The sequence below is a fragment of the Salvelinus namaycush genome, chromosome 24, assembly GCF_016432855.1.
Source record: "Salvelinus namaycush isolate Seneca chromosome 24, SaNama_1.0, whole genome shotgun sequence".
NCBI lineage: Eukaryota > Metazoa > Chordata > Actinopteri > Salmoniformes > Salmonidae > Salvelinus > Salvelinus namaycush.
The window spans coordinates 33,990,246-34,017,875 of NC_052330.1; the positions used below are offsets into that span (position 1 = coordinate 33,990,246).

General features: G+C 46.3%; 1 protein-coding gene across 1 annotated transcript; it reads right to left on the bottom strand.

Annotated features, from left to right (window-relative positions):
• Positions 1 to 343: 343 nt before the first annotated feature.
• LOC120019193 (zinc finger FYVE domain-containing protein 1-like) lies at positions 344 to 27,557 on the bottom strand. The gene is made up of 12 exons (XM_038962504.1): positions 26,208 to 27,557; positions 22,774 to 23,017; positions 21,969 to 22,229; positions 20,752 to 20,966; positions 20,515 to 20,621; positions 14,386 to 14,494; positions 14,176 to 14,273; positions 12,462 to 12,579; positions 9,526 to 9,696; positions 6,224 to 6,404; positions 3,163 to 3,276; positions 344 to 2,244 (listed from the first exon to the last, which is right to left on the bottom strand). The coding sequence occupies exons 1-12, from the start codon at positions 26,700 to 26,702 to the stop codon at positions 2,009 to 2,011; spliced, it is 2,349 nt and encodes a 782-aa protein (XP_038818432.1). The 5' UTR covers positions 26,703 to 27,557; the 3' UTR covers positions 344 to 2,008.
• Between the last annotated feature and the right edge of the window lie 73 nt (positions 27,558 to 27,630).

Below are 27,630 nucleotides of genomic sequence, written 5' to 3' on the forward strand. Positions count from 1 at the left end.
ACAGTATAAGCTATGACAAGCGCGATGCTGAAGGATGAGGACCGAAGCAGAAAGACGAGAGCACAGTGATCTTTTCCTTCCTCCAGATCATCTTTCCTCTCCGATGCTCCTCCTCTTCTCTCCTAGTTCCTCTTAGCCAGGTGGTATCAGGTATGATAAACTGGGTGGCTCGAGCCCTGAATGCTGATTGGCTGACAGCCATGGTATATCAGACCCTATACCAAGGGTATGACAAAACATTTGTTTTTACTGCTCTAATTACGTTGGTAACCAGTTTATAATAGCAGTAAGGCACCTCGGGGGTTGGTGGTATATTGCCAATATACCACGGCTGAAGCCTGTGTCCAGGCACTCCACGTTGCGTCGTGCTTAAGAACAGCCCTTAGCCGTGGTATATTGGCCATATACCACACCCCCTCGGGCCTTATTGCTTAATTGTTGTCTCCTAGTTCCTCTTAGTCATGTGGTATCAGATACTGTTGTCAGGTACAGTACAGGTGGTATCAGGTACAGTACAGGTGGTATCAGGTACAGTACAGGTGGTATCAGATACTGTTGTCAGGTACAGTACAGGTGGTGTCAGGTACAGTACAGGTGGTATCAGGTACAGTACAGGTGGTATCAGGTACAGTACAGGTGGTATCAGGTACAGTACAGGTGGTATCAGGTACAGTACAGGTGGTATCAGGTACAGTACAGGTGGTATCAGATACTGTTGTCAGGTACAGTACAGGTGGTATCAGGTACAGTACAGGTGGTATCAGGTACAGTACAGGTGGTATCAGATACTGTTGTCAGGTACAGTACAGGTGGTCTCAGATACTGTTGTCAGGTACAGTACAGGTGGTGTCAGGTACAGTACAGGTGGTCTCAGATACTGTTGTCAGGTACAGTACAGGTGGTATCAGGTACAGTACAGGTGGTCTCAGATACTGTTGTCAGGTACAGTACAGGTGGTATCAGGTACAGTACAGGTGGTCTCAGATACTGTTGTCAGGTACAGTACAGGTGGTGTCAGGTACAGTACAGGTGGTATCAGGTACTGTTGTCAGGTACAGTACAGGTGGTGTCAGGTACAGTACAGGTGGTATCAGGTACAGTACAGGTGGTATCAGGTACAGTACAGGTGGTCTCAGATACTGTTGTCAGGTACAGTACAGGTGGTATCAGGTACAGTACAGGTGGTATCAGGTACAGTACAGGTGGTATCAGGTACAGTACAGGTGGTGTCAGGTACAGTACAGGTGGTATCAGGTACAGTACAGGTGGTATCAGGTACAGTACAGGTGGTATCAGGTACAGTACAGGTGGTATCAGGTACAGTACAGGTGGTATCAGGTACAGTACAGGTGGTCTCAGATACTGTTGTCAGGTACAGTACAGGTGGTATCAGGTACAGTACAGGTGGTATCAGGTACAGTACAGGTGGTATCAGATACTGTTGTCAGGTACAGTACAGGTGGTATCAGATACTGTTGTCAGGTACAGTACAGGTGGTCTACTAGGTCGAGGTCATTCCTTCGGATAGACTGTCATTCAAAGATTTCTGGTTTCTTCTGTGTGCATTAATATAAATCTCTCTCTGTGTGTGTGAGAGAGAGAGAGAATTCAGGCAGGATAAAGTGAAACAGTGCAGTAAAGGGATTAAAAGGTGTCCTGTAAGGATGGAAGAACTGAGGACAAAGTCAGGACATCTGACGTCACGTCCCAGCCTTACTACTGATGACATCACAATGAGTAAGAAGAATTCCCTTCAAAACTGGGCTGAACCACTGCAGCCACAGAGAGAGGGGTGTTCCACCAGCTCCACAGCTGTTAGGTAGAACCTGGACCGTGTTCATTAAGGCACACCGTAGCCAAACGTTTCTTCAATTTCATACCTAATGAACACAACCCTGGACTGTCTGTGTCCCAAATGGCACCCTAGTTCATATACAGTATACTATTTTTGACCAGGGTTTATAGGAAATAGGATGCCAATGTGTTCTCCCCCCCCCCCCGTCTCCTGCTAGAGGTCCCCTGGTTTCTGGTGGCAGGTGTTGCAGACCCGCACCGGGTGGTCCCAACCCCTAGAGGGCACCGCTCTGCGTTCAGGGGAGCAGTCGTCACACACGCCCTGGCCGCAGGCCCTGCAGTGGTGGATGGAGAGACGCGGAGCGGAGAAGTCTCTCTGACACTCACAGCAGCACCGGATGTTCTGGTCTGGAACCCAGTAGGCTGGACGAGCTGCATCCTTCATCAGACCTGGAGAGAGAGGGAGAGGAGAGGGCGTACACACACACACAGACGCAGACGGACACAAACACACACACACACACAGACGGACACACACACACACACACACACATTAGTTTTGCGGGGACATGCGGTTATGTGAAAGTGACCAGTCCATCACAGTTTATATTGAACGATGTATATCACATGATGAAAAAGTCATCATCGCGGCTGTATTTCTGCTTAATGAACAGCTATATAACTCAGATAGACATGAAAACATGAAATGACCCGGGAACCTAAAGAACGTCGCTCAGAGATGCACAAAAAACTACATAACATTCAAAATGGGTGAACCGTTCCTTTAAAAGGTGCTACAGGTAGAACAGCCTCAATTGGTCAGGGCATGGTATTATGGGCATTCTCTGAAGTTACAAATATGCAAAAACAACGTGTTGTACCTTTAAGACTCTATTAGGCTGATAGAAAGAGGGCTACAGTACTCACCCAGAGGGCTACAGTACTCACCCAGAGGGCTACAGTACTCACCCAGAGGGCTACAGTACTCACCCAGCGGGCTACAGTACTCACCCAGCGGGCTACAGTACTCACCCAGCGGGCTACAGTACTCACCCAGCGGGCTACAGTACTCACCCAGAGGGCTACAGTACTCACCCAGCGGGCTACAGTACTCACCCAGAGGGCTACAGTACTCACCCAGCGGGCTACAGTACTCACCCAGCGGGCTACAGTACTCACCCAGAGGGCTACAGTACTCACCCAGAGGGCTACAGTACTCACCCAGAGGGCTACAGTACTCACCCAGCGGGCTACAGTACTCACCCAGCGGGCTACAGTACTCACCCAGAGGGCTACAGTACTCACCCAGAGGGCTACAGTACTCACCCAGAGGGCTACAGTACTCACCCAGAGGGCTACAGTACTCACCCAGAGGGATGTATGTAGCAGTGACCACAGCTCCCAGTGTATTCTGAACAGCCTCTCCTACTCTTCTACTGAGTGTCCCTCCTTCCTCCTCCTCCAACTCTGCATCCAGCAGCTCTACCACACACACACACACACACACACACACACACACACACACACACACACACACACACACACACACACACACACACACACACACACACACACACACACACACACACACACACACACACACACACACACACACACACACACACACACACACACACACACACACACGAAAGAAAGAAGAAAACAACCACATATTAATTTATAAGATTTGTAAATCCGATAGTAAGAAATAAACATTAAAAAGGGGGAAATATTTTCTCTGTCTGTTAATCTGGATACACGATTTCCCGCCTAATTTTGATGATCATGTTAGTGATGGGGGAAAACTCCAGATAAATATTGGAATATTATTTTTGACGATATATCATATTGTTTTGACAATATCGCAATATAATTTTTTTGTGCTAGTTGGCTGTACCTGCACCAAAACTCCAGTATTTTTCTTTCATCGTTTGTTCTCCATCTTTTTAAATAAGGAGCCAATTTGTTTTCAGCACTTTTATTTCCATGACTGATCAAAACTTGTTTTCTCACGTCTCTCTCTTGTCCCTCTGCAGCAGACATATGGTGAGCAATATGTTTGGAACATTGAATCGCAATAAAAAAAAAATCACAGTATGGAATCGCAATACATATTCGGAATGTATTCAGACCCATTCACTTTTTCACATTTTGTTACGTTACAGCCATATTCTAAAATGGATTAAATAGACACAAAATACCCAATAATGACATCACAATACCCCATAATGACATCACAATACCCCATAATGACATCACAATACCCCATAATGACAAAGCAAAAACTGTTTATCAATTTTTGCACATTTATTACAAATAAAAAACTGAAATATCACATTCACATAAGTATTCTGACCCTTTACTCAGTACATTGTTGAAGCACCTTTAGCAGTGATTACAGCCTCGAGTCTTCTTGGGTATGACGCTACAAGCTTGGCACACCTGTATTTGGGGAATTTGTCCCATTCTTCTCTGCAGATCCTCACAAGCTCTGTCAGGTTGGATGGGGAGCGTTGCTGCACAGCTATTTTCTGGTCTCCCCAGACATGTTCGATCGGGTTCAAGTCCGGGCTCTGGCTGGGTCACTCAAAAACATTCAGAGACTTGTCCTGAAGCCACTCCTGCGTTGTCTTGGCTGTGTGCTTAGGGTCATTGTTCTGTTGGAAGGTGAACCTTTGCCCCAGTCTGAGGTCCTGAGTGCTCTGGAGCAGGTTTTCATCAAGGATCTCTCTGTACTTTGCTCCATTAATCTTTCCCTCGATCCTGACTAGTCTCCCAGTCCCTGCCGCTGAAAAACATCCCCACAGCATGATGCTGCCACCACCATGCTTCACCGTAGGGATGGTGCCAGGTTTCCTCCATACCATAAAGACCTGATTGGTGAAGTGCTGCAGAGATGGTTGTCCTTCTGGAAGGTTCTCCCATCTCCACAGAGGAACTCTGGAGCTCTATCAGAGTAACCATTGGGGTCTTGGTCGCCTCCCTGACCAAGGCCCTTCTCGCCCGATTGCTCAGTTTGGCCGGGCGACCAGCTCTAGGAAGAGTCTTGGTGGTTCCAAACTTCTTCCATTTAAGAATGATGTAGGCCGCTGTGTTCTTGGGGACCTTCAATGCTGCAGAAATGTTTTGGTACCCTTCCCCAGATCTGTGCATCGACACAATCCTGTCTCGGAGCTCTACGGACAATTCCTTCTACCTCATGGCTTGGTTTTTGCTCTGACATGCACTGTCAACTGTGGGACCTTATATAGACAGGTGTGTGTGCCTTTCCAAATCATGTCCAATCAATTGAATTTACCACAGGTGCTCCAATCAAGTTGTAGAAACATCTCAAGGATGATCAGTGGAAACAGGATGCACCTGAGCTCAACTTGGAGTCTCATAACAAAGGGTCTGAATACTTATGTATATAAGGTATTTCTGTTTTTCATTTTATTTAATAAATCAGCAAACATTTCTCAAAACCTGTTTTCGCTTTGTCATTATGGGGTTTTGTGTGTAGATTTGTGTGTAAACATGTATTTAATCAATTTTAGAATAAGGCTGTAAGGTAACAACATTTTGAAAAAGTCAAGGGGTCGGAATACTTTCAGAATGCACTGTACAGTACCGTACAGTCACCTACAGTAAGTATCATGTTAATATCGTATTGTGAGGTACTGGCAATTCCCAGCTCTAGTTCATATGGCATACAGTTTTATCTAAAGAGTATTCTTTAAAGACCTATTGGGACATCATAGGATCACTGTAGAAAAAACATGTCCTTACATTCTTTTTTGAAAGTTTTTTTATTTTATTTTTAGTTTTTTTTACCCCTTTTTCCTCCCCAAATGGTAGTTACAGTCTTGTCTCATCGCTGCAACTCCCGTACGGACTCAGGAGAGGCGAAGGTCGAGAGCCGTGCGTCCTCCGAAACACAACGCAGCCAAGCCGCACTGCTTCTTGACACCAATGCCCGCTTAACCCGGAAGCCAGCCGCACCAATGTGTCGTAGGAAACACCGTACACCTGGCGACCGTGTCAGCGTGCATTGCGCCCGGCCCGCCACTGGAGTCACTAGTGCGCGATGGGACAAGGATATCCCTGCCAGCCAAACCCTCCCCTAACCCGGACGACGCTGGGCCAAACCCTCCCCTAACCCGGACGACGCTGGGCCAAACCCTCCCCTAACCCGGACGACGCTGGGCCAAACCCTCCCCTAACCCGGACGACGCTGGGCCAAACCCTCCCCTAACCCGGACGACGCTGGGCCAAACCCTCCCCTAACCCGGACGACGCTGGGCCAAACCCTCCCCTAACCCGGACGACGCTGGGCCAATTGTGCGCCGCCCCATTGGTCTCCCAGTCGCGGCCGGCTGTGACAGAGCCTGAACTCAAACCAGAATCACAGCACAGCTAGCACTGCGCCACTCGGGAGGCCCGTCCTTACCTTCTGAGATGCCCCGGTTCTGGAAGCAGGCATCACAGACCCGTACGGGGGCGAGCCCCCAGCCCCTCTCTGGAACGGGACGGTTCTTGGTGGAGCAGCCGTCACAGAAGCCCTCTCCACAGGCACGGCAGTGATGCTTAGTATCGTTGTCCTGGAACACCTCACTGCACTTACAACATTTCTGTTACAGAGACACAGAGAGCACAGGAGAGAGACTATATCACAGGCTGAAAACACAAGCACACACAGGAGCAATGGACAGTCTTTACACAGTCATAGGAGGAATGGACAGTCTTTACACAGTCATAGGAGGAATGGACAGTCTTTACACAGTCATAGGAGGAATGGACAGTCTTTACACAGTCATAGGAGGAATGGACAGTCTTTACACAGTCATAGGAGGAATGGACAGTCTTTACACAGTCATAGGAGGAATGGACAGTCTTTACACAGTCATAGGAGGAATGGACAGTCTTTACACAGTCATAGGAGCAATGGACAGTCTTTACACAGTCATAGGAGCAATGGACAGTCTTTACACAGTCATAGGAGCAATGGACAGTCTTTACACAGTCATAGGAGGAATGGACAGTCTTTACACAGTCATAGGAGCAATGGACAGTCTTTACACAGTCATAGGAGCAATGGACAGTCTTTACACAGTCATAGGAGCAATGGACAGTCTTTACACAGTCATAGGAGGAATGGAGAGTCTTTACACAGTCATAGGAGGAATGGAGAGTCTTTACACAGTCATAGGAGGAATGGACAGTCTTTACACAGTCATAGGAGGAATGGACAGTCTTTACACAGTCATAGGAGGAATGGACAGTCTTTACACAGTCATAGGAGGAATGGACAGTCTTTACACAGTCATAGGGGCAATGGACAGTCTTTACACAGTCATAGGAGGAATGGACAGTCTTTACACAGTCATAGACAATAAACCAAGACAGCATGGACATGTCTAAAGATTTCCACTGCACAGCTGAGGCTTGAGAACTTAGGGATTCCCTGGGTTGGAATGAAGTACATCTGACTGCCCTACATACCTCTTCATAAGAGAGAGAGAGAGAGGGAGAGGGAGAAAGAGGGGAGGAGGGTAAGAGAGAGGGAGAAAGAGAGGGAGTAAGAAAGAGGGGGAAAGAGAAGGAGAAAGAGAGGGAGAAAGAGAGGGAGTAAGAGAGGGAGTAAGAGAGGGAGTAAGAGGGGGAAAGAGAGGGAGTAAAAGAGAGAGAAAGAGAGGGAGAAAGAGAGGGAGTAAGAGAGGGAGAAAGAAAGGGAGTAAGAGGGGGAAAGAGAGGGAGAAAGAGAGGGAGTAAGAAAGAGGGGGAAAGAGAGGGAGTAAGAGAGGGAGTAAGAGAGGGAGAAAGAAAGGGAGTAAGAGGGGGAAAGAGAGGGAGAAAGAGAGGGAGTAAGAAAGAGGGGGAAAGAGAGGGAGTAAGAAAGAGGGGGAAAGAGAGGGAGTAAGAAAGAGGGTGAAAGAGAGGGAGGAAGAGAGGGAGAAAGAGACATACTTTAAAAACCTCTGCATTACAACCCTCAAAATAACCTTCATTGCCAGTGAGTCACTGCATCTCCATGTTGGTTCTTAAAATGCATATGTCAGCCATGTTGGATCTATGCTGTGTCTATATCAGTATGGCTGTGAGGACCACGTACCAGGATGAGGGTTAGGGTTAGGTTATGTTGGATCCATGCTGTGTCTATATCAGTATGGCTGTGAGGACCACGTACCAGGATGAGGGTTAGGGTTAGGTTATGTTGGATCCATGCTGTGTCTATATCAGTATGGCTGTGAGGACCACGTACCAGGATGAGGGTTAGGGTTAGGTTATGTTGGATCCATGCTGTGTCTATATCAGTATGGCTATGAGGACCACGTACCAGGATGAGGGTTAGGGTTAGGTTATGTTGGATCCATGCTGTGTCTATATCAGTATGGCTGTGAGGACCACGTACCAGGATGAGGGTTAGGGTTAGGTTATGTTGGATCCATGCTGTGTCTATATCAGTATGGCTGTGAGGACCACGTACCAGGATGAGGGTTAGGGTTAGGTTATGTTGGATCCATGCTGTGTCTATATCAGTATGGCTATGAGGACCACGTACCAGGATGAGGGTTAGGGTTAGGTTATGTTGGATCCATGCTGTGTCTATATCAGTATGGCTGTGAGGACCACGTACCAGGATGAGGGTTAGGTTATGTTGGATCCATGCTGTGTCTATATCAGTATGGCTGTGAGGACCACGTACCAGGATGAGGGAGTTGGGTTAGGTTATGTTGGATCCATGCTGTGTCTATATCAGTATGGCTGTGAGGACCACGTACCAGGATGAGGGTTAGGGTTAGGTTATGTTGGATCCATGCTGTGTCTATATCAGTATGGCTGTGAGGACCACGTACCAGGATGAGGGTTAGGGTTAGGTTATGTTGGATCCATGCTGTGTCTATATCAGTATGGCTGTGAGGACCACGTACCAGGATGAGGGTTAGGGTTAGGTTATGTTGGATCCATGCTGTGTCTATATCAGTATGGCTATGAGGACCACGTACCAGGATGAGGGTTAGGGTTAGGTTATGTTGGATCCATGCTGTGTCTATATCAGTATGGCTGTGAGGACCACGTACCAGGATGAGGGTTAGGGTTAGGTTATGTTGGATCCATGCTGTGTCTATATCAGTATGGCTGTGAGGACCACGTACCAGGATGAGGGTTAGGGTTAGGTTATGTTGGATCCATGCTGTGTCTATATCAGTATGGCTATGAGGACCACGTACCAGGATGAGGGTTAGGGTTAGGTTATGTTGGATCCATGCTGTGTCTATATCAGTATGGCTGTGAGGACCACGTACCAGGATGAGGGTTAGGTTATGTTGGATCCATGCTGTGTCTATATCAGTATGGCTGTGAGGACCACGTACCAGGATGAGGGAGTTGGGTTAGGTTATGTTGGATCCATGCTGTGTCTATATCAGTATGGCTGTGAGGACCACGTACCAGGATGAGGGTTAGGGTTAGGTTATGTTGGATCCATGCTGTGTCTATATCAGTATGGCTGTGAGGACCACGTACCAGGATGAGGGTTAGGGTTAGGTTATGTTGGATCCATGCTGTGTCTATATCAGTATGGCTGTGAGGACCACGTACCAGGATGAGGGTTAGGGTTAGGTTATGTTGGATCCATGCTGTGTCTATATCAGTATGGCTGTGAGGACCACGTACCAGGATGAGGGTTAGGGTTAGGTTATGTTGGATCCATGCTGTGTCTATATCAGTATGGCTGTGAGGACCACGTACCAGGATGAGGGAGTTGGGTTTCCAGTAGGCCGGGGCGATCTGGTCGGTGAGCCAGGAAGTGACAGCTTTGGCAGGTTTCACACTGAGCTCTGACACACTCTGGGAGATGTAGTTCACACCGTCCAACAGTCTCTGAGCTGCATTGTTGTTGTCCTTCAGAAAACCATCTGACTGGAGAGAGGAGAGAAGGGAGGAGAGAAGGGAGGAAAGAGAGGGAGAGAGGAAAGAGCGAGACAGAGAGAGGAGAAAGAGAGAGACAATGGCAGTAGTATGAGTTTATTTTTTATTTTACTTTTATTTCACTAGGCAAGTCAGTTTAGAACAAATTCTTATTTTCAATGACGGCCTAGGAACAGTAGGTTAACTGCCTTGTTCAGGGGCAGAACAACAGATTTGTACCTTGTCAGCTCAGGGATTCGATCTTGCAACCTTTTGGTTACTAGTCGAACGCTCTAACCACTAGGCTACGCTGCCGCCCTGTGACAGAGATCCTAGATGACAGAGTGACAGAGATCCTAGATGACAGAGTGATGGAGATCCTAGATGACAGAGTGACAGAGATCCTAGATGACAGAGTGATGGAGATCCTAGATGACAGAGTGACAGAGATCCTAGATGACAGAGTGACAGAGATCCTAGATGACAGAGTGACAGAGATCCTAGATGACAGAGTGATGGAGATCCTAGATGACAGAGTGACAGAGATCCTAGATGACAGAGTGACAGAGATCCTAGATGACAGAGTGACAGAGATCCTCGATCAGAACTCTGACGCTTTATGAATATGGGCCGTGGGATGAGTAGGGGAGTCCTCTCTTGTTCTTACCCCAGGTCAGATGTGCTGTATCTCAGTCCTGACTACTGTGTCCTGGTTCCCTCGTCTCTTGTTCTTACCCCAGGTCAGATGTGCTGTATCTCAGTCCTGACTACTGTGTCCTGGTTCCCTCCTCTCTTGTTCTTACCCCAGGCCAGATGTGCTGTATCTCAGTCCTGACTACTGTGTCCTGGTTCCCTCCTCTCTTGTTCTTACCCCAGGCCAGATGTGCTGTATCTCAGTCCTGACTACTGTGTCCTGGTTCCCTCCTCTCTTGTTCTTACCCCAGGCCAGATGTGCTGTATCTCAGTCCTGACTACTGTGTCCTGGTTCCCTCGTCTCTTGTTCTTACCCCAGGCCAGATGTGCTGTATCTCAGTCCTGACTACTGTGTCCTGGTTCCCTCCTCTCTTGTTCTTACCCCAGGTCAGATGTGCTGTATCTCAGTCCTGACTACTGTGTCCTGGTTCCCTCGTCTCTTGTTCTTACCCCAGGTCAGATGTGCTGTATCTCAGTCCTGACTACTGTGTCCTGGTTCCCTCGTCTCTTGTTCTTACCCCAGGCCAGATGTGCTGTATCTCAGTCCTGACTACTGTGTCCTGGTTCCCTCCTCTCTTGTTCTTACCCCAGGTCAGATGTGCTGTATCTCAGTCCTGACTACTGTGTCCTGGTTCCCTCCTCTCTTGTTCTTACCCCAGGTCAGATGTGCTGTATCTCAGTCCTGACTACTGTGTTCTGGTTCCCTCGTCTCTTGTTCTTACCCCAGGTCAGATGTGCTGTATCTCAGTCCTGACTACTGTGTCCTGGTTCCCTCATCTCTTGTTCTTACCCCAGGTCAGATGTGCTGTATCTCAGTCCTGACTACTGTGTCCTGGTTCCCTCGTCTCTTGTTCTTACCCCAGGCCAGATGTGCTGTATCTCAGTCCTGACTACTGTGTCCTGGTTCCCTCCTCTCTTGTTCTTACCCCAGGTCAGATGTGCTGTATCTCAGTCCTGACTACTGTGTCCTGGTTCCCTCGTCTCTTGTTCTTACCCCAGGTCAGATGTGCTGTATCTCAGTCCTGACTACTGTGTCCTGGTTCCCTCGTCTCTTGTTCTTACCCCAGGCCAGATGTGCTGTATCTCAGTCCTGACTACTGTGTCCTGGTTCCCTCCTCTCTTGTTCTTTTTTAAATGTTATTTCTTATGTAGATCAGCTTTAATACTGCAGATAGATGGTAGCTTCCATCAATGTAATTGTCTGCATAATTTTTAATCCCCCATATTTTTTTTGTAAATATGTACAGTACCAATCAAAAGATTGAGCAAGGAGAGTGATGGAATGCTGCATCAGATGACCTGGCCTCCACAATCACCCGACCTCAACCCAATTGAGACGGTTTGGAATGAGTTGGACCACACAGTGAAGGTAAAGCAGCCAACAAGTGCTCAGCATATGTGGGAACTCCTTCAAGACTGTTGGAAAAGCATTCCTCATGAAGCTGGATGAAGAGAAGGCCAAGAGTGTGCAAAGCTGTCATCAAGGCAAAGGGTGGCTACTTTGAAGGATCTCAAATATAAAATATGTTTTGTTTAACACTTTTTTGGTTACTACATGATTCCATATGTGTTATTCCATAGTTTTGATGTCTTCACTATTATTCTACAATATAGAAAATAGTAAAAATAAAGAAAAACTCTTGAATGAGGAGGTGCATCCAAACTTTTGACTGGTATTGTATTATTATTTTCAAAAATCGTACATATCTTAATTTATTTCCACAATTAAGGAATAATATGCAATATAATGTTGCCAGTTCATACGAAGGATTGTTACATACAACCAGGATTGGCATTACAAAATAAAAACTTTTTTTTGGCAAACAATTATTGTGATTCATCCTGTAATGTCCCTAACATCATTACCCCATAGCAACAGATGTGGGACACACACACACGGACACACACACACACACTCCACCCTTCCCCCACAAACAACCAAAAGCGCAGATGTTGAACAGTTGTTCCATCTCAAGACTTGATGTGTGAATACATATACAGATGTTTAAGAAGGCATGCAAAATTGAGCAAGAATGGGGAGATTTGATTAACCAATGTCAAGTCCTAGCTCCTCTTGTTCTTACCCCAGGCCAGACGTGTTGTATTTCAGTCCTGACCACTGTGTCCACTGGGTCCTGGTTCCCGTACCAGTACTGCCTGCTTCTGTAGATCACCCCACAGTTGGGACACTCTATCACATACCTGTAAACAACAACAGCACTACTTTAGTTTAAAAAGTTTTAGAACACCTCCTCATTCAACGGTTTTTCTTTATTTGTACTATTTTCTACATTGTAGAATAATAGTGAAGACATCAAAACTATGAAATAACATATATGGAATCATGTAGTAACCAAAAAAAGTGGTAAACAAATCAACATATATTTTAGATTCTTCAAAGTAGCCACGTTTTGCCTTGATGACAGCTTTGCACATGTAACGGATGTGAAATGGCTAGCTAGTTAGCGGGTACGCGCTAGTAGCGTTTCAATCAGTTACGTCACTTGCTCTGAAACCTATTAGTAGTGTTGCCCCTTGCTCTGCAAGGGCCGCGGCTTTTGTGGAGCGATGGGTAACGACGCTTTGTGGGTGACTGTTGTTGATGTGTGCAGAGGGTCCCTGGTTCGCGCCCGTGTCGGGGCGAGGGGACGGTTTAAAGTTATACTGTTACATTGATGCTGTTGACCCGGATCACTGGTTGCTGCGGAAAAAGGAGGAGGTTGAAAGGGGGGTGAGTGTAACGGATGTGAAATGGCTAGCTAGTTAGCGGGTACGCGCTAGTAGCGTTTCAATCAGTTACGTCACTTGCTCTGAAACCTAGAAGTAGTGTTGCCCCTTGCTCTGCAAGGGCCGCGGCCTTTGTGGAGCGATGGGTAACGATGCTTCGTGGGCGACCGTTGTTGATGTGTGCAGAGGGTCCCTGGTTCGCGCCCGGGTCGGGGCGAGGGGACGTACTAAAGTTATACTGTTACACACACTCTTGGCATTCTCTCAACCAGCTTCATCAGGTAGTCACCTGGAATGCATTTCAATTAACAGGTGTGCCTTGTTAAAAGTTAATTTGTGGAATGTCTTTCCTTCTTAATGCGTTTCAGACAATTAGTTGTGTTGTGACAAGGTAGGGGTGGTATACAGAAGATAGACCTATCTGGTAAAAGACCAAGTCAATATTATGGCAAGAACAGCTCAAATAAGCAAAGAGAAACGACAGTCCATCATTACTTTAAGACATGAAGGTCAGTCAATACGGAAAATTTCATGAAATGTGAAAGTTTCTTCAAGTGCAGTCGCAAAAACCATCAAGCGCTATGATGATACTGGCTCTGATGAGGACCGCCACAGGAAGGGAAGAGTTACCTCTGCAGAAGATAAGTAGGTGTGTCCAAACTTTTGACTGGTACTGTACAAGCGAACAACACTACAGTTCAGCCAGCGACAGCAGATAGCGTTGAAACAGAATCTACCCGTTGGTCTCATACCACTCTTAAAGGACCATTATTCTCCTTTTCTCCACAGCCTTTCATACACTGATACAGAGTCAATAGCTTCCTCCCTTCATTCTGAAGGACCACACCCGGTGTGCATCCCAAATGGCACCCTATTCCCTATGTAGTGCACTACTTTAGACCAGAGTCCTATGGGTCCCTATTCCCTATGTAGTGCACTACTTTCTGAATAACCAGTAGACCGGTACTCACCCTGACCAGGCATAGATGGCCAGACCAAACCAGTCCCAAATGGCACCCTATTCCCTATGTAGTGCACTACTTTCTGAATAACCAGTAGACCGGTACTCACCCTGACCAGGCATAGATGGCCAGACCAAACCAGGGAGAGTCAGAGGAGGCTGTCGCCTTGGGAACCACAATCACCTCCTTCCCTCCCTCATAGCACGCCTGAGGATCAGAGTACAGACGTTCAGATCAGAGGAATAACTAGTGTGTGTGTGTGTGTGTGTGTGTGTGTGTGTGTGTGTGTGTGTGTGTGTGTGTGTGTGTGTGTTCCTACCTTACAAGTGTAGATACGGTTGTCATACTGAGCAGAGTAGCGACAGCGGTGTTTAGCCTCGTGGTCCACTTCCTCCTTCAGGTGGTTCATACTGTTCTCACAGCCAGACCTGACAGGAAGAGGGTTAGTACACAGTTAGTACAAATTGAGAAGAATAAGTAACTAAAAAGCAGCATTCCCCAAGAGAGGATGGCTTTCACTTCAGCAGTGATAAATTCATGAACTTCTTTGACGAAAAGATCATGATCATTAGAAAGCAAATTACGGACTCCTCTTTAAATCTGCGTATTCCTCCAAAGCTCAGTTGTCCTGAGTCAGCACAACACTGCCAGGATCTAGGATCAAGTGAGACACTCAAGTTTTTTTAATATGATATCTATTGACACATTGATGAAAATAGTCTTGGCCTCTAAACCTTCAAGCTGCATTCTCGACCCTGTTCCAACTTAACTACTGAAAGAGCTGCTTCCTGTGCTTGGCCCTCCTATGTTGAACATAATAAACGGCTCCCTGTCCACTGGATCTGTTCCAAACTCACTAAAAGTGGCAGTAATAAACCCTCTCTGAAAAAGCCAAACCGTGACCCAGAAAATGTAAAAAACTATCAGCCTATATCGAATATATCGAATGGGGGATTCCTTTAAAAAAATATATTTAAAAGCTGTTGCACAGCAACTCACTGCCTTCCTGAAGACAATGAAACCGAAACACTTCAGTCTGGTTTTAGACCCCATCATAGCACTGAGACTGCACTCGTGAAGGTAGTAAATTACCTTTTAATTGCGTCAGACCGAGGCTCTGCATCTGTCCTCGTGCTCCTAGACCTTAGCGCTGCTTTTGATACCATCACAACATTCTTTTTGAGAGAATGGGAATCCAAATTGGTCTACACGGACAAGTTCTGGCCTGGTTTAGATCTTATCTGTCGGAAAGATATCAGTGTGTCTCTGTGGATGGTTTGTCCTCTGACAAATCAACTGTAAAATTCGGTGTTCTTCAAGCTTCCGTTTTAGAACCACTATTGTTTTCACTGTATATTTTACCTCTTGGTGATGTCATTCGGAAACATAATGTTAACTTTCACTGCTATGCGGACGACACACAGCTGTACATTTCGATGAACCATGGTGAAGCCCCAAAATTGCCCTCCCTGGAAGCCTGTGTTTCAGACATAAGGAAGTGGATGGCGGATAATGTTTTACTTTTAAACTCGGACACAACAGAGATGCTAGTTCTAGGTCCCAAGAAACAAAGAGATCTTCTGTTGAATCTGACAATTAATCTTGATGGTTGTACAGTCGTCTCAAATAAAACTGTGATGGACCTCGGCGTTACTCTGGACCCTGATCTCTCTTTTGACGAACATATCAAGAATATTTCAAGGACAGCTTTTTTACATCTTCGTAAAATTGCAAAAATCTGAAACTTTCTCGCCATAAATGATGCAGAAAAATGTATCCATGCTTTTGTCACTTCTTGATTAGACTACTGCAATGCTCTACTTTCCGGCTACCCGGATAAAGAACTTAATAAACTTCAGTTAGTGCTAAACACGGCTGCTGGAATCTTGACTAGAATCAAAATATTTGATCATATTACTCCAGGTGCTTCTTGTTAAGGCTAGGGCTGATTTCAAGGTTGTACTGCTAACCTACAAAGCATTACATGGGCTTACTCCTACCTATCTTTCCGATTTGGTCCTACCGTACATACCTACACGTACGCTACGGTCACAAGACGCAGGCCTCCTTATTGTCCCTAGAATTTCTAAGCAAACAGCTGGAGGCAGGACTTTCTCCTATAGATCTCCATTTTTATGGAATGGTCTGCCTATCCATGTGAGAGACGCAGACTCGGTCTCAACCTTTAAGTCTTTATTGAAGACTCGTCTCTTCAGTAGGTCCTATGATTGAGTGTAGTCTGGCACAGGAGTGTGAAGGTGAACGGAAAGGCACTGGAGCGACGAACCTCCCTTGCTGTCTCAACCCACTTGAGTGGGTTAGTCTGTTTTCTTCCTGTCCGGGTTGGTCTGTTTTGGACTCTCTCTCTACCGCACCTGCTGTCTCTAACTCTGAATGATCGGCTATGAAAAGCCAACTGACATTTACTCCTGAGGTGCTGACCTGTTGTACCCTCTACAACCACTGTGATTATTATTTGACCCTGCTGGTCATCTATGAACGTTTGAACATCTTGGCCATGTTCTGTTATAATCTCCACCCGGCACAGCCAGAAGAGGACTGGCCACCCCTCAGAGCCTGGTTCCTCTCTAGGTTTCTTCCTAGGTTTTGGCCTTTCTAGGGAGTTTTTCCTAGCCACCGTGCTTCTACAACTGCATTGCTTGCTGTTTGGGGTTTTAGGCTGGGTTTCTGTACAGCACTTTGTGACATCGTCTGATGTAAAAAGGGCGTTATAAATACATGATGGATTGATGATTCAATTACTATGTTATTACTGTGTTGTTCTTACAGCCAGACCTGACAGGAAAAGGGTTAGTCCACAGTGTTTAATTACTTTGTTATTACTGTGTTGTTCTTACAGCCAGACCTGACAGGAAAAGGGTTAGTCCACAGTGTTTAATTACTTTGTTATTACTGTGTTGTTCTTACAGCCAGACCTGACAGGAAAAGGGTTAGTCCACAGTGTTTAATTACTTTGTTATTACTGTGTTGTTCTTACAGCCAGACCTGACAGGAAAAGGGTTAGTCCACAGTGTTTAATTACTTTGTTATTACTGTGTTGTTCTTACAGCCAGACCTGACAGGAAAAGGGTTAGTCCACAGTGTTTAATTACTTTGTTATTACTGTGTTGTTCTTACAGCCAGACCTGACAGGAAAAGGGTTAGTCCACAGTGTTTAATTACTTTGTTATTACTGTGTTGTTCTTACAGCCAGACCTGACAGGAAAAGGGTTAGTCCACAGTGTTTAATTACTTTGTTATTACTGTGTTGTTCTTACAGCCAGACCTGACAGGAAAAGGGTTAGTCCACAGTGTTTAATTACTTTGTTATTACTGTGTTGTTCTTACAGCCAGACCTGACAGGAAAAGGGTTAGTCCACAGTGTTTAATTACTTTGTTATTACTGTGTTGTTCTTACAGCCAGACCTGACAGGAAAAGGGTTAGTCCACAGTGTTTAATTACTTTGTTATTACTGTGTTGTTCTTACAGCCAGACCTGACAGGAAAAGGGTTAGTCCACAGTGTTTAATTACTTTGTTATTACTGTGTTGTTCTTACAGCCAGACCTGACAGGAAAAGGGTTAGTCCACAGTGTTTAATTACTTTGTTATTACTGTGTTGTTCTTACAGCCAGACCTGACAGGAAAAGGGTTAGTCCACAGTGTTTAATTACTTTGTTATTACTGTGTTGTTCTTACAGCCAGACCTGACAGGAAAAGGGTTAGTCCACAGTGTTTAATTACTTTGTTATTACTGTGTTGTTCTTACAGCCAGACCTGACAGGAAAAGGGTTAGTCCACAGTGTTTAATTACTTTGTTATTACTGTGTTGTTCTTACAGCCAGACCTGACAGGAAAAGGGTTAGTCCACAGTGTTTAATTACTTTGTTATTACTGTGTTGTTCTTACAGCCAGACCTGACAGGAAAAGGGTTAGTCCACAGTGTTTAATTACTTTGTTATTACTGTGTTGTTCTTACAGCCAGACCTGACAGGAAAAGGGTTAGTCCACAGTGTTTAATTACTTTGTTATTACTGTGTTGTTCTTACAGCCAGACCTGACAGGAAAAGGGTTAGTCCACAGTGTTTAATTACTTTGTTATTACTGTGTTGTTCTTACAGCCAGACCTGACAGGAAAAGGGTTAGTCCACAGTGTTTAATTACTTTGTTATTACTGTGTTGTTCTTACAGCCAGACCTGACAGGAAAAGGGTTAGTCCACAGTGTTTAATTACTTTGTTATTACTGTGTTGTTCTTACAGCCAGACCTGACAGGAAAAGGGTTAGTCCACAGTGTTTAATTACTTTGTTATTACTGTGTTGTTCTTACAGCCAGACCTGACAGGAAAAGGGTTAGTCCACAGTGTTTAATTACTTTGTTATTACTGTGTTGTTCTTACAGCCAGACCTGACAGGAAAAGGGTTAGTCCACAGTGTTTAATTACTTTGTTATTACTGTGTTGTTCTTACAGCCAGACCTGACAGGAAAAGGGTTAGTCCACAGTGTTTAATTACTTTGTTATTACTGTGTTGTTCTTACAGCCAGACCTGACAGGAAAAGGGTTAGTCCACAGTGTTTAATTACTTTGTTATTACTGTGTTGTTCTTACAGCCAGACCTGACAGGAAAAGGGTTAGTCCACAGTGTTTAATTACTTTGTTATTACTGTGTTGTTCTTACAGCCAGACCTGACAGGAAAAGGGTTAGTCCACAGTGTTTAATTACTTTGTTATTACTGTGTTGTTCTTACAGCCAGACCTGACAGGAAAAGGGTTAGTCCACAGTGTTTAATTACTTTGTTATTACTGTGTTGTTCTTACAGCCAGACCTGACAGGAAAAGGGTTAGTCCACAGTGTTTAATTACTTTGTTATTACTGTGTTGTTCTTACAGCCAGACCTGACAGGAAAAGGGTTAGTCCACAGTGTTTAATTACTTTGTTATTACTGTGTTGTTCTTACAGCCAGACCTGACAGGAAAAGGGTTAGTCCACAGTGTTTAATTACTTTGTTATTACTGTGTTGTTCTTACAGCCAGACCTGACAGGAAAAGGGTTAGTCCACAGTGTTTAATTACTTTGTTATTACTGTGTTGTTCTTACAGCCAGACCTGACAGGAAAAGGGTTAGTCCACAGTGTTTAATTACTTTGTTATTACTGTGTTGTTCTTACAGCCAGACCTGACAGGAAAAGGGTTAGTCCACAGTGTTTAATTACTTTGTTATTACTGTGTTGTTCTTACAGCCAGACCTGACAGGAAAAGGGTTAGTCCACAGTGTTTAATTACTTTGTTATTACTGTACATTATGGCTGTAGAAAACATATTATTGTTCTGTCCTGTTTGAGATGCTATTTTAGTGTGATTATCAGGTAATTACTACCGATAGGGAATAACTATGCAACTCCAATGTAATACACATTAACCATTAAATAACAAAATACCAAGTAAACAGTGGACTGAAGCATTAGTGTAAACTGAGCCATCACACAGCTAAGGCTAATTCACCATGTAAATTATAAAACACAAAAAAATGGTCAATATTGGACTGTAATAGAAAGCAGAACTGGAAACAGAGAATACAGCGCGAGGTACCACAGCTGAGACGGTAACAGAAACAATAAATGAAAACAGATGGAAGCATTGTCAGATACACACAGCTGAGACAGATACTGGACCAGGTGAAGAACTAACCTACAGCTGAGACAGATACTGGACCAGGTGAAGAACTAACCTACAGCTGAGACAGATACTGGACCAGGTGAATAACTAACATACAGCTGAGACAGATACTGGACCAGGTGAAGAACTAACCTACAGCTGAGACAGATACTGGACCAGGTGAAGAACTAACATACAGCTGAGACAGATACTGGACCAGGTGAAGAACTAACCCACAGCTGAGACAGATACTGGACCAGGTGAAGAACTAGCCTACAGCTGAGACAGATACTGGACCAGGTGAGGAACTAACATACAGCTGAGACAGATATTGGACCAGGTGAGGAACTAACATACAGCTGAGACAGATACTGGACCAGGTGAAGAACTAACCTACAGCTGAGACAGATACTGGACCAGGTGAAGAACTAACCTACAGCTGAGACAGATACTGGACCAGGTGAGGAACTAACATACAGCTGAGACAGATACTGGACCAGGTGAATAACTAACATACAGCTGAGACAGATACCAGAGCAGGTGAAGAACTAACCTACAGCTGAGACAGATACTGGACCAGGTGAATAACTAACATACAGCTGAGACAGATACTGGACCAGGTGAAGAACTAACCCACAGCTGAGACAGATACTGGACCAGGTGAAGAACTAACCTACAGCTGAGACAGATACTGGACCAGGTGAGGAACTAACATACAGCTGAGACAGATACCAGAGCAGGTGAAGAACTAACCTACAGCTGAGACAGATACCAGAGCAGGTGAAATACTAACCCACAGCTGAGACAGATACCAGAGCAGGTGAAGTATTCATCAGGGAAGAAAGAGTTACTGGCCAGGTGGTCTTCTGGGATATCCCCACTGAAACGTTCACTCAGGGCCTAGAAGGGAGAGAGGGAGGGAGGGAGAGAGAGAGTAGAGAGAGAGTAGAGAGAGAGCGGGGGAGATTAGAGAGAGGGAGAGCTTTGCAACAGGTGTTGACAATGTCATTCATTGCTTACACACACCAACCTGCAGGGCTCTGTATATGACGCTTGCGGAACGAGGTGAGCGGGTAGTGTTGTTATCTAACTGTTGCTCCAGGCTACGCAGCAGACCACTAAAATCTGTCGGGGGGTTGTAGGTTCGAGTCCCGCGGTACTGGATGGAGCTGAAGGCCTCGGGAAACAGACCCAACTTCCTGAAACGCTCCTGGAGCAGACGCTCTGCAGACTCTGATGGGTTGTCTGGAGAGAGGGGGAGCGAGAGACATGTAGAGGAGAGGGAAGGAGGTGTAGAGGAGAGGAAGAGAGAGAGAGGTGTAGAGGAGAGAGGGAGAAAGACAGAGATGGGGAAGAGAGAGAGAGATGTAGAGGAGAGAGGGAGAGAGAGAGAGATGTAGAGGAGAGAGGGAGAGAGAGAGAGAGAGATGTAGAGGAGAGAGGGAGAAAGACAGAGAGAGATGTAGAGGAGAGGGGAAGAGAGAGATGTAGAGGAGAGAGGGAGAAAGACAGAGAGAGATGTAGAGGAGAGAGGGGAAGAGAGAGAGAGAGAGAGAGAGAGAGAGAGAGAGAGAGAGAGAGAGAGAGAGAGAGAGAGAGAGAGAGAGCAGTGGATGAGGAAGAGAAAAGAGGGGAAGACAGTCTTGATGTTAGAGGTGAATGGCCAACCTGAACCCAGCTGTTTGTCTGTCTCAACCCCTGACCCTGTCCCCCAACCTGATCCCAGCTGTTTGTCTGTCTCAACCCCTGACCCTGTCCCCCAACCTGATCCCAGCTGTTTGTCTGTCTCAACCCCTGACCCCCAACCTGAACCCAGCTGTTTGTCTGTCTCAACCCCTGACCCCCAACCTGAACCCAGCTGTTTGTCTGTCTCAACCCCTGACCCTGTCCAACCTGAACGCAGCTGTTTGTCTGTCTCAACCCCTGTCCCCCAACCTGATCCCAGCTGTTTGTCTGTCTCAACCCCTGACCCTGTCCCCCAACCTGAACCCAGCTGTTTGTCTGTCTCAACCCCTGACCCTGTCCAACCTGAACGCAGCTGTTTGTCTGTCTCAACCCCTGTCCCCCAACCTGAACCCAGCTGTTTGTCTGTCTCAACCCCTGACCCTGTCCCCCAACCTGAACCCAGCTGTTTGTCTGTCTCAACCCCTGACCCCCAACCTGAACCCAGCTGTTTCTCTGTCTCAACCCCTGACATGACAGCACAAACAGACTGGCACTCAGGCTAAGCCAACCAGAACCACCTACCTGAGCTCAGTAGCTTGGTGTGGACGGTCTCATGGAAGATAATAACAGCTGGTCCCAGAGTGGACAGAGGGACGTCCAGGCCACACCGGGTCGTAGTGGCCTTCAGCTCCCTGGTGAAGTGCTTCAGATAGGCTTCCGAAGCATCACCTAGGAACTTGAACAGGTCGTCGTGGAGACGGTCGGCATGGGTACGGTAGATGACGAGGTCGGAGACGGCAAGGACTTTGAGGAGCAGCCGGGTACGCTGGCCCTGATTGGATCCTAGTTAGGAACCGAGGAAGATGAAGTGTAGTAATCAAAGGCCTTTAGGCATTCCCCTCGACAGACAGCCGGCGTTCCCCTCGACAGACACGCGGCGTTCCCCTCAGACAGACACGCGGCGTTCCCCTCAGACAGACACGCGGCGTTCCCCTCAGACAGACACGCGGCGTTCCCCTCAGACAGACACGCGGCGTTCCCCTCAGACAGACACACGGCGTTCCCCTCAGACAGACACACGGCGTTCCCCTCAGACAGACACACGGCGTTCCCCTCAGACAGACACACGGCGTTCCCCTCAGACAGACACACGGCGTTCCCCTCAGACAGACACACGGCGTTCCCCTCAGACAGACACACGGCGTTCCCCTCAGACAGACACACGGCGTTCCCCTCAGACTAAAATAAGTTATACTCTAGTCTAGTCTTTTGATACAACAAGGTTTTGACCAATCAGATGTCAGTTGAAGCCTTGCTGTTGTTTCTAGCTACCATCAGTGTATTTGTCCAGCTCCTGTGTCACATTTAGTCATGTTTAATTCTGTACCTGCCCCCAGCAGTCCCTCTGTGTCGATCACCACCACCCTGTGGATGGGGTCCATGGCAGCCCAGACCCCCACGGTGCAGGACTCCTGGGTGGGGGATGTCTGGAACACCTCTCGCCCCAGGAAGAAGGTGTGATTCAGGGTGTGGGACTTCCCCTCCCCCGTGTTTCCAAAGATAGACACGACCTTGAGGAGTTCCTCTGGCCTGCAGTCCAGCCGGCTCACAAAGTCTTCCTCATCCTTTAACTAAAGATTCAATACAACAGAGGTCAGTTTGTGGTGAAGTACTTTCCTCAACCAAACAGAGTATCGGTCTAGCCTGGTCCCAGATCTGTTGTCTACTTCTATAGCCTGGTCCCAGATCTGTTGTCTACTTCTATAGCCTGGTCCCAGATCTGTTGTCTACTTCTATAGCCTGGTCCCAGATCTGTTGTCTACTTCTATAGCCTGGTCCCAGATCTGTTGTCTACTTCTATAGCCTGGTCCCAGATCTGTTGTCTACTTCTATAGCCTGGTCCCAGATCTGTTGTCTACTTCTATAGCCTGGTCCTAGATCTGTTGTCTCCTTCTATAGCCTGGTCCTAGATCTGTTGTCTACTTCTATAGCCTAGTCCCAGATCTGTTGTCTACTTCTATAGCCTGGTCCCAGATCTGTTGTCTACTTCTATAGCCTAGTCCCAGATCTGTTGTCTCCTTCTATAGCCTGGTCCCAGATCTGTTGTCTACTTCTATAGCCTGGTCCCAGATCTGTTGTCTCCTTCTATAGCCTGGTCCCAGATCTGTTGTCTACTTCTATAGCCTGGTCCCAGATCTGTTGTCTCCTTCTATAGCCTGGTCCCAGATCTGTTGTCTCCTTCTATAGCCTGGTCCTAGATCTGTTGTCTCCTTCTATAGCCTGGTCCCAGATCTGTTGTCTACTTCTATAGCCTGGTCCCAGATCTGTTGTCTACTTCTATAGCCTGGTCCCAGATCTGTTGTCTACTTCTTTAGCCTGGTCCCAGATCTGTTGTCTACTTCTATAGCCTGGTCCTAGATCTGTTGTCTACTTCTATAGCCTGGTCCCAGATCTGTTGTCTCCTTCTATAGCCTGGTCCCAGATCTGTTGTCTACTTCTATAGCCTGGTCCTAGATCTGTTGTCTACTTCTATAGCCTGGTCCCAGATCTGTTGTCTACTTCTATAGCCTGGTCCCAGATCTGTTGTCTACTTCTATAGCCTGGTCCCAGATCTGTTGTCTCCTTCTATAGCCTGGTCCCAGATCTGTTGTCTCCTTCTATAGCCTGGTCCCAGATCTGTTGTCTCCTTCTATAGCCTAGTCCCAGATCTGTTGTCTACTTCTATAGCCTGGACCCAGATCTGTTGTCTACTTCTATAGCCTGGTCCCAGATCTGTTGTCTCCTTCTATAGCCTGGTCCCATATCTGTTGTCTACTTCTATAGCCTGGTCCCAGATCTGTTGTCTCCTTCTATAGCCTGGTCCCAGATCTGTTGTCTCCTTCTATAGCCTGGTCCTAGATCTGTTGTCTCCTTCTATAGCCTGGTCCCAGATCTGTTGTCTACTTCTATAGCCTGGTCCCAGATCTGTTGTCTACTTCTATAGCCTGGTCCTAGATCTGTTGTCTCCTTCTATAGCCTGGTCCCAGATCTGTTGTCTACTTCTATAGCCTGGTCCCAGATCTGTTGTCTACTTCTATAGCCTGGTCCTAGATCTGTTTTCTACTTCTATAGCCTGGTCCCAGATCTGTTGTCTACTTCTATAGCCTGGTCCCAGATCTGTTGTCTACTTCTATAGCCTGGTCCTAGATCTGTTGTCTACTTCTATAGCCTGGTCCCAGATCTGTTGTCTCCTTCTATAGCCTGGTCCCAGATCTGTTGTCTACTTCTATAGCCTGGTCCTAGATCTGTTGTCTACTTCTATAGCCTGGTCCCAGATCTGTTGTCTCCTTCTATAGCCTGGTCCCAGATCTGTTGTCTACTTCTATAGCCTGGTCCTAGATCTGTTGTCTACTTCTATAGCCTGGTCCCAGATCTGTTGTCTACTTCTATAGCCTGGTCCCAGATCTGTTGTCTACTTCTATAGCCTGGTCCCAGATCTGTTGTCTCCTTCTATAGCCTGGTCCCAGATCTGTTGTCTCCTTCTATAGCCTGGTCCCAGATCTGTTGTCTCCTTCTATAGCCTGGTCCCAGATCTGTTGTCTACTTCTATAGCCTGGTCCCAGATCTGTTGTCTACTTCTATAGCCTGGACCCAGATCTGTTGTCTCCTTCTATAGCCTGGTCCCAGATCTGTTGTCTACTTCTATAGCCTGGTCCCAGATCTTTTGTCTACTTCTATAGCCTAGGCCCAGATCTGTTGTCTCCTTCTATAGCCTGGTCCTAGATCTGTTGTCTCCTTCTATAGCCTGGTCCTAGATCTGTTGTCTACTTCTATAGCCTAGTCCCAGATCTGTTGTCTCCTTCTATAGCCTGGTCCTAGATCTGTTGTCTACTTCTATAGCGTGGTCCCAGATCTGTTGTCTCCTTCTATAGCCTGGTCCCAGATCTTTTGTCTACTTCTATAGCCTAGGCCCAGATCTGTTGTCTCCTTCTATAGCCTGGTCCCAGATCTGTTGTCTACTTCTATAACCTAGTCCCAGATCTGTTGTCTCCTTCTATAGCCTGGTCCTAGATCTGTTGTCTACTTCTATAGCCTAGTCCCAGATCTGTTGTCTACTTCTATAGCCTGGTCCCAGATCTGTTGTCTACTTCTATAGCGTGGTCCCAGATCTGTTGTCTCTTTCTATAGCCTGGTCCCAGATCTGTTTTCTACTTCTATAGCCTGGTCCCAGATCTGTTGTCTCCTTCTATAGCCTGGTCCCAGATCTGTTGTCTACTTCTATTCTGTTGTCTACTTCTATAGCCTGGTCCCAGATCTGTTGTCTACTTCTATAGCCTGGTCCCAGATCTGTTGTCTACTTCTATAGCCTGGTCCCAGATCTGTTGTCTCCTCCTATAGACTGGTCCCAGATCTGTTGTCTACTTCTATAGCCTGGTCCCAGATCTGTTTGTGCGCTTGCCAGCTCCATTGTTCATTGACATGTCAATGACTGACAAGGAGTTGGCATGATTGCACAATAGATTGACACTCACACGATTATTGGTCTTCTTAACCAATATTTTCTTGGACAACCGGCAGTCCTCCAATCTGAATCGAAGGATGATTATTTAAGATATTTCTCCTTGGCGTTTCATAGAGATTGTCAAATTGCAAACTGCCTTATACCTATCATCCAATCTTTTCAGATATACACAAGTTCCTAGTGATTAGTGTCTACAGTTAGGGGGTTGATTAGTGTCTACAGTTAGGGGGTTGAGTATGACTCTGTGGGGCCTGGTCAAAAATAAGTACACTATATAGGGAACAGGAAACCATTTGGGAAGCAGCCAAGATGTTACTCACCTGCATCTCCTCCTTCTCATCCACCAGTAAGAAGCTGCACACCTCCTCCAGTTTTGCTTTCAGGGCCTCCATCTCTCCTCCATCCCCAGTATCCAGGCTACTATCCTGGGCTTTCACCGGAGGAGGGTATGGGGTCACGGGGTGCTTCCTCTTATTCACCCCGCTGTGGGTCCGCTTCTGGCAGTCCAAACAGAGGTTCATCTTACAGCCCTGGCAGCGCACCACCGCCCTCAGCCTGCCCCTGTTCACGCCAAAGCCGCTGTTGTTCCCTTTACAGGAGTCACAGAAAGGAACGTGTCCCGGGGCGATGCGGACCCTGTCATGATTCCTCATGCGTTCCTGACGATGGAGCTCAAGCTCGCAAAGGACGCACTGCAGGCTGCCGCACTCGTCGCATTCGAAGGCGGCCTCGTCTGAGCCGCCGCAGGCGTAGCTCTCCTGACACACCAGGATGGTGTTCATCCCCTTATCTACAGACGGACCTTGACCACTCATAATTAACACTTCGGTGTGGTACTGCTAACAAGTGGGCCTTTATGCCGATAATCTGTGCCCGAGGAACTGTTGCTGAAGAGTCGAAAACTACACGAGGATAACGAAACCAGACTGATGTAGAATATGTTTATGGCTATAGTCTATAAGATGTTAAAGATTTAAATGTTTTCTTCTTTAGTACGTTATGGTAGTAGTGCCTCTTCTATACTCCCCAAAACACTTAGCAGATCAATTTTCAAAATGAACTGTGACAGATCACTTTGACATCAAATTACTCTAAGTTACAGATCTGTCTGTCTGTCAGCAAAACAATCACAACGATTTCCTACATACATGTCCAGACATGCAGCTAGCACCACCTGCAAGCAATCGATAGCTGTCAACCACCAATAACATTGGCATTAGCTAACGTTAGCTAGCCTAGTGTTTGTTTAGCCGTTGTTGTTGGCTAAGTGACTTTGAGAGTAGAAATTGACAACGGTGACTCTGTGCAAAAACAAATCTGAATATATATAAAAAGAAAACACTTACATATTTGTCAGTTACTCTACATCAACTGAAACGACCCATTTCTCAAGAACCAACACATCAACAAAAGCCTTCATCAAGCCAAAAATATTGACCTAGTTAGTACAAGAAACTAGCTAGATTGCCCAGATGTTTCCTAACCTAAACACGTTCCTTCACCTTCTACATACAAAACAACGCAATACTCTTTTAATAAACAAACATGGTATGCAGTGTCAATCACAAAGATACCGTTGTATTTAAAAAAAAATATATATATCTTGTAAGGATAATTTCGCTGCCCAACAGCTAGATGTTGTTCACAGTTTCATCAGCTGATCGGCTTGTTTTCATCCAGAGGTCAAAAGTTAGAGACCGCGAAGCATCCTGGAATATGTAGTATTACTCCTAGAGTTGTTGT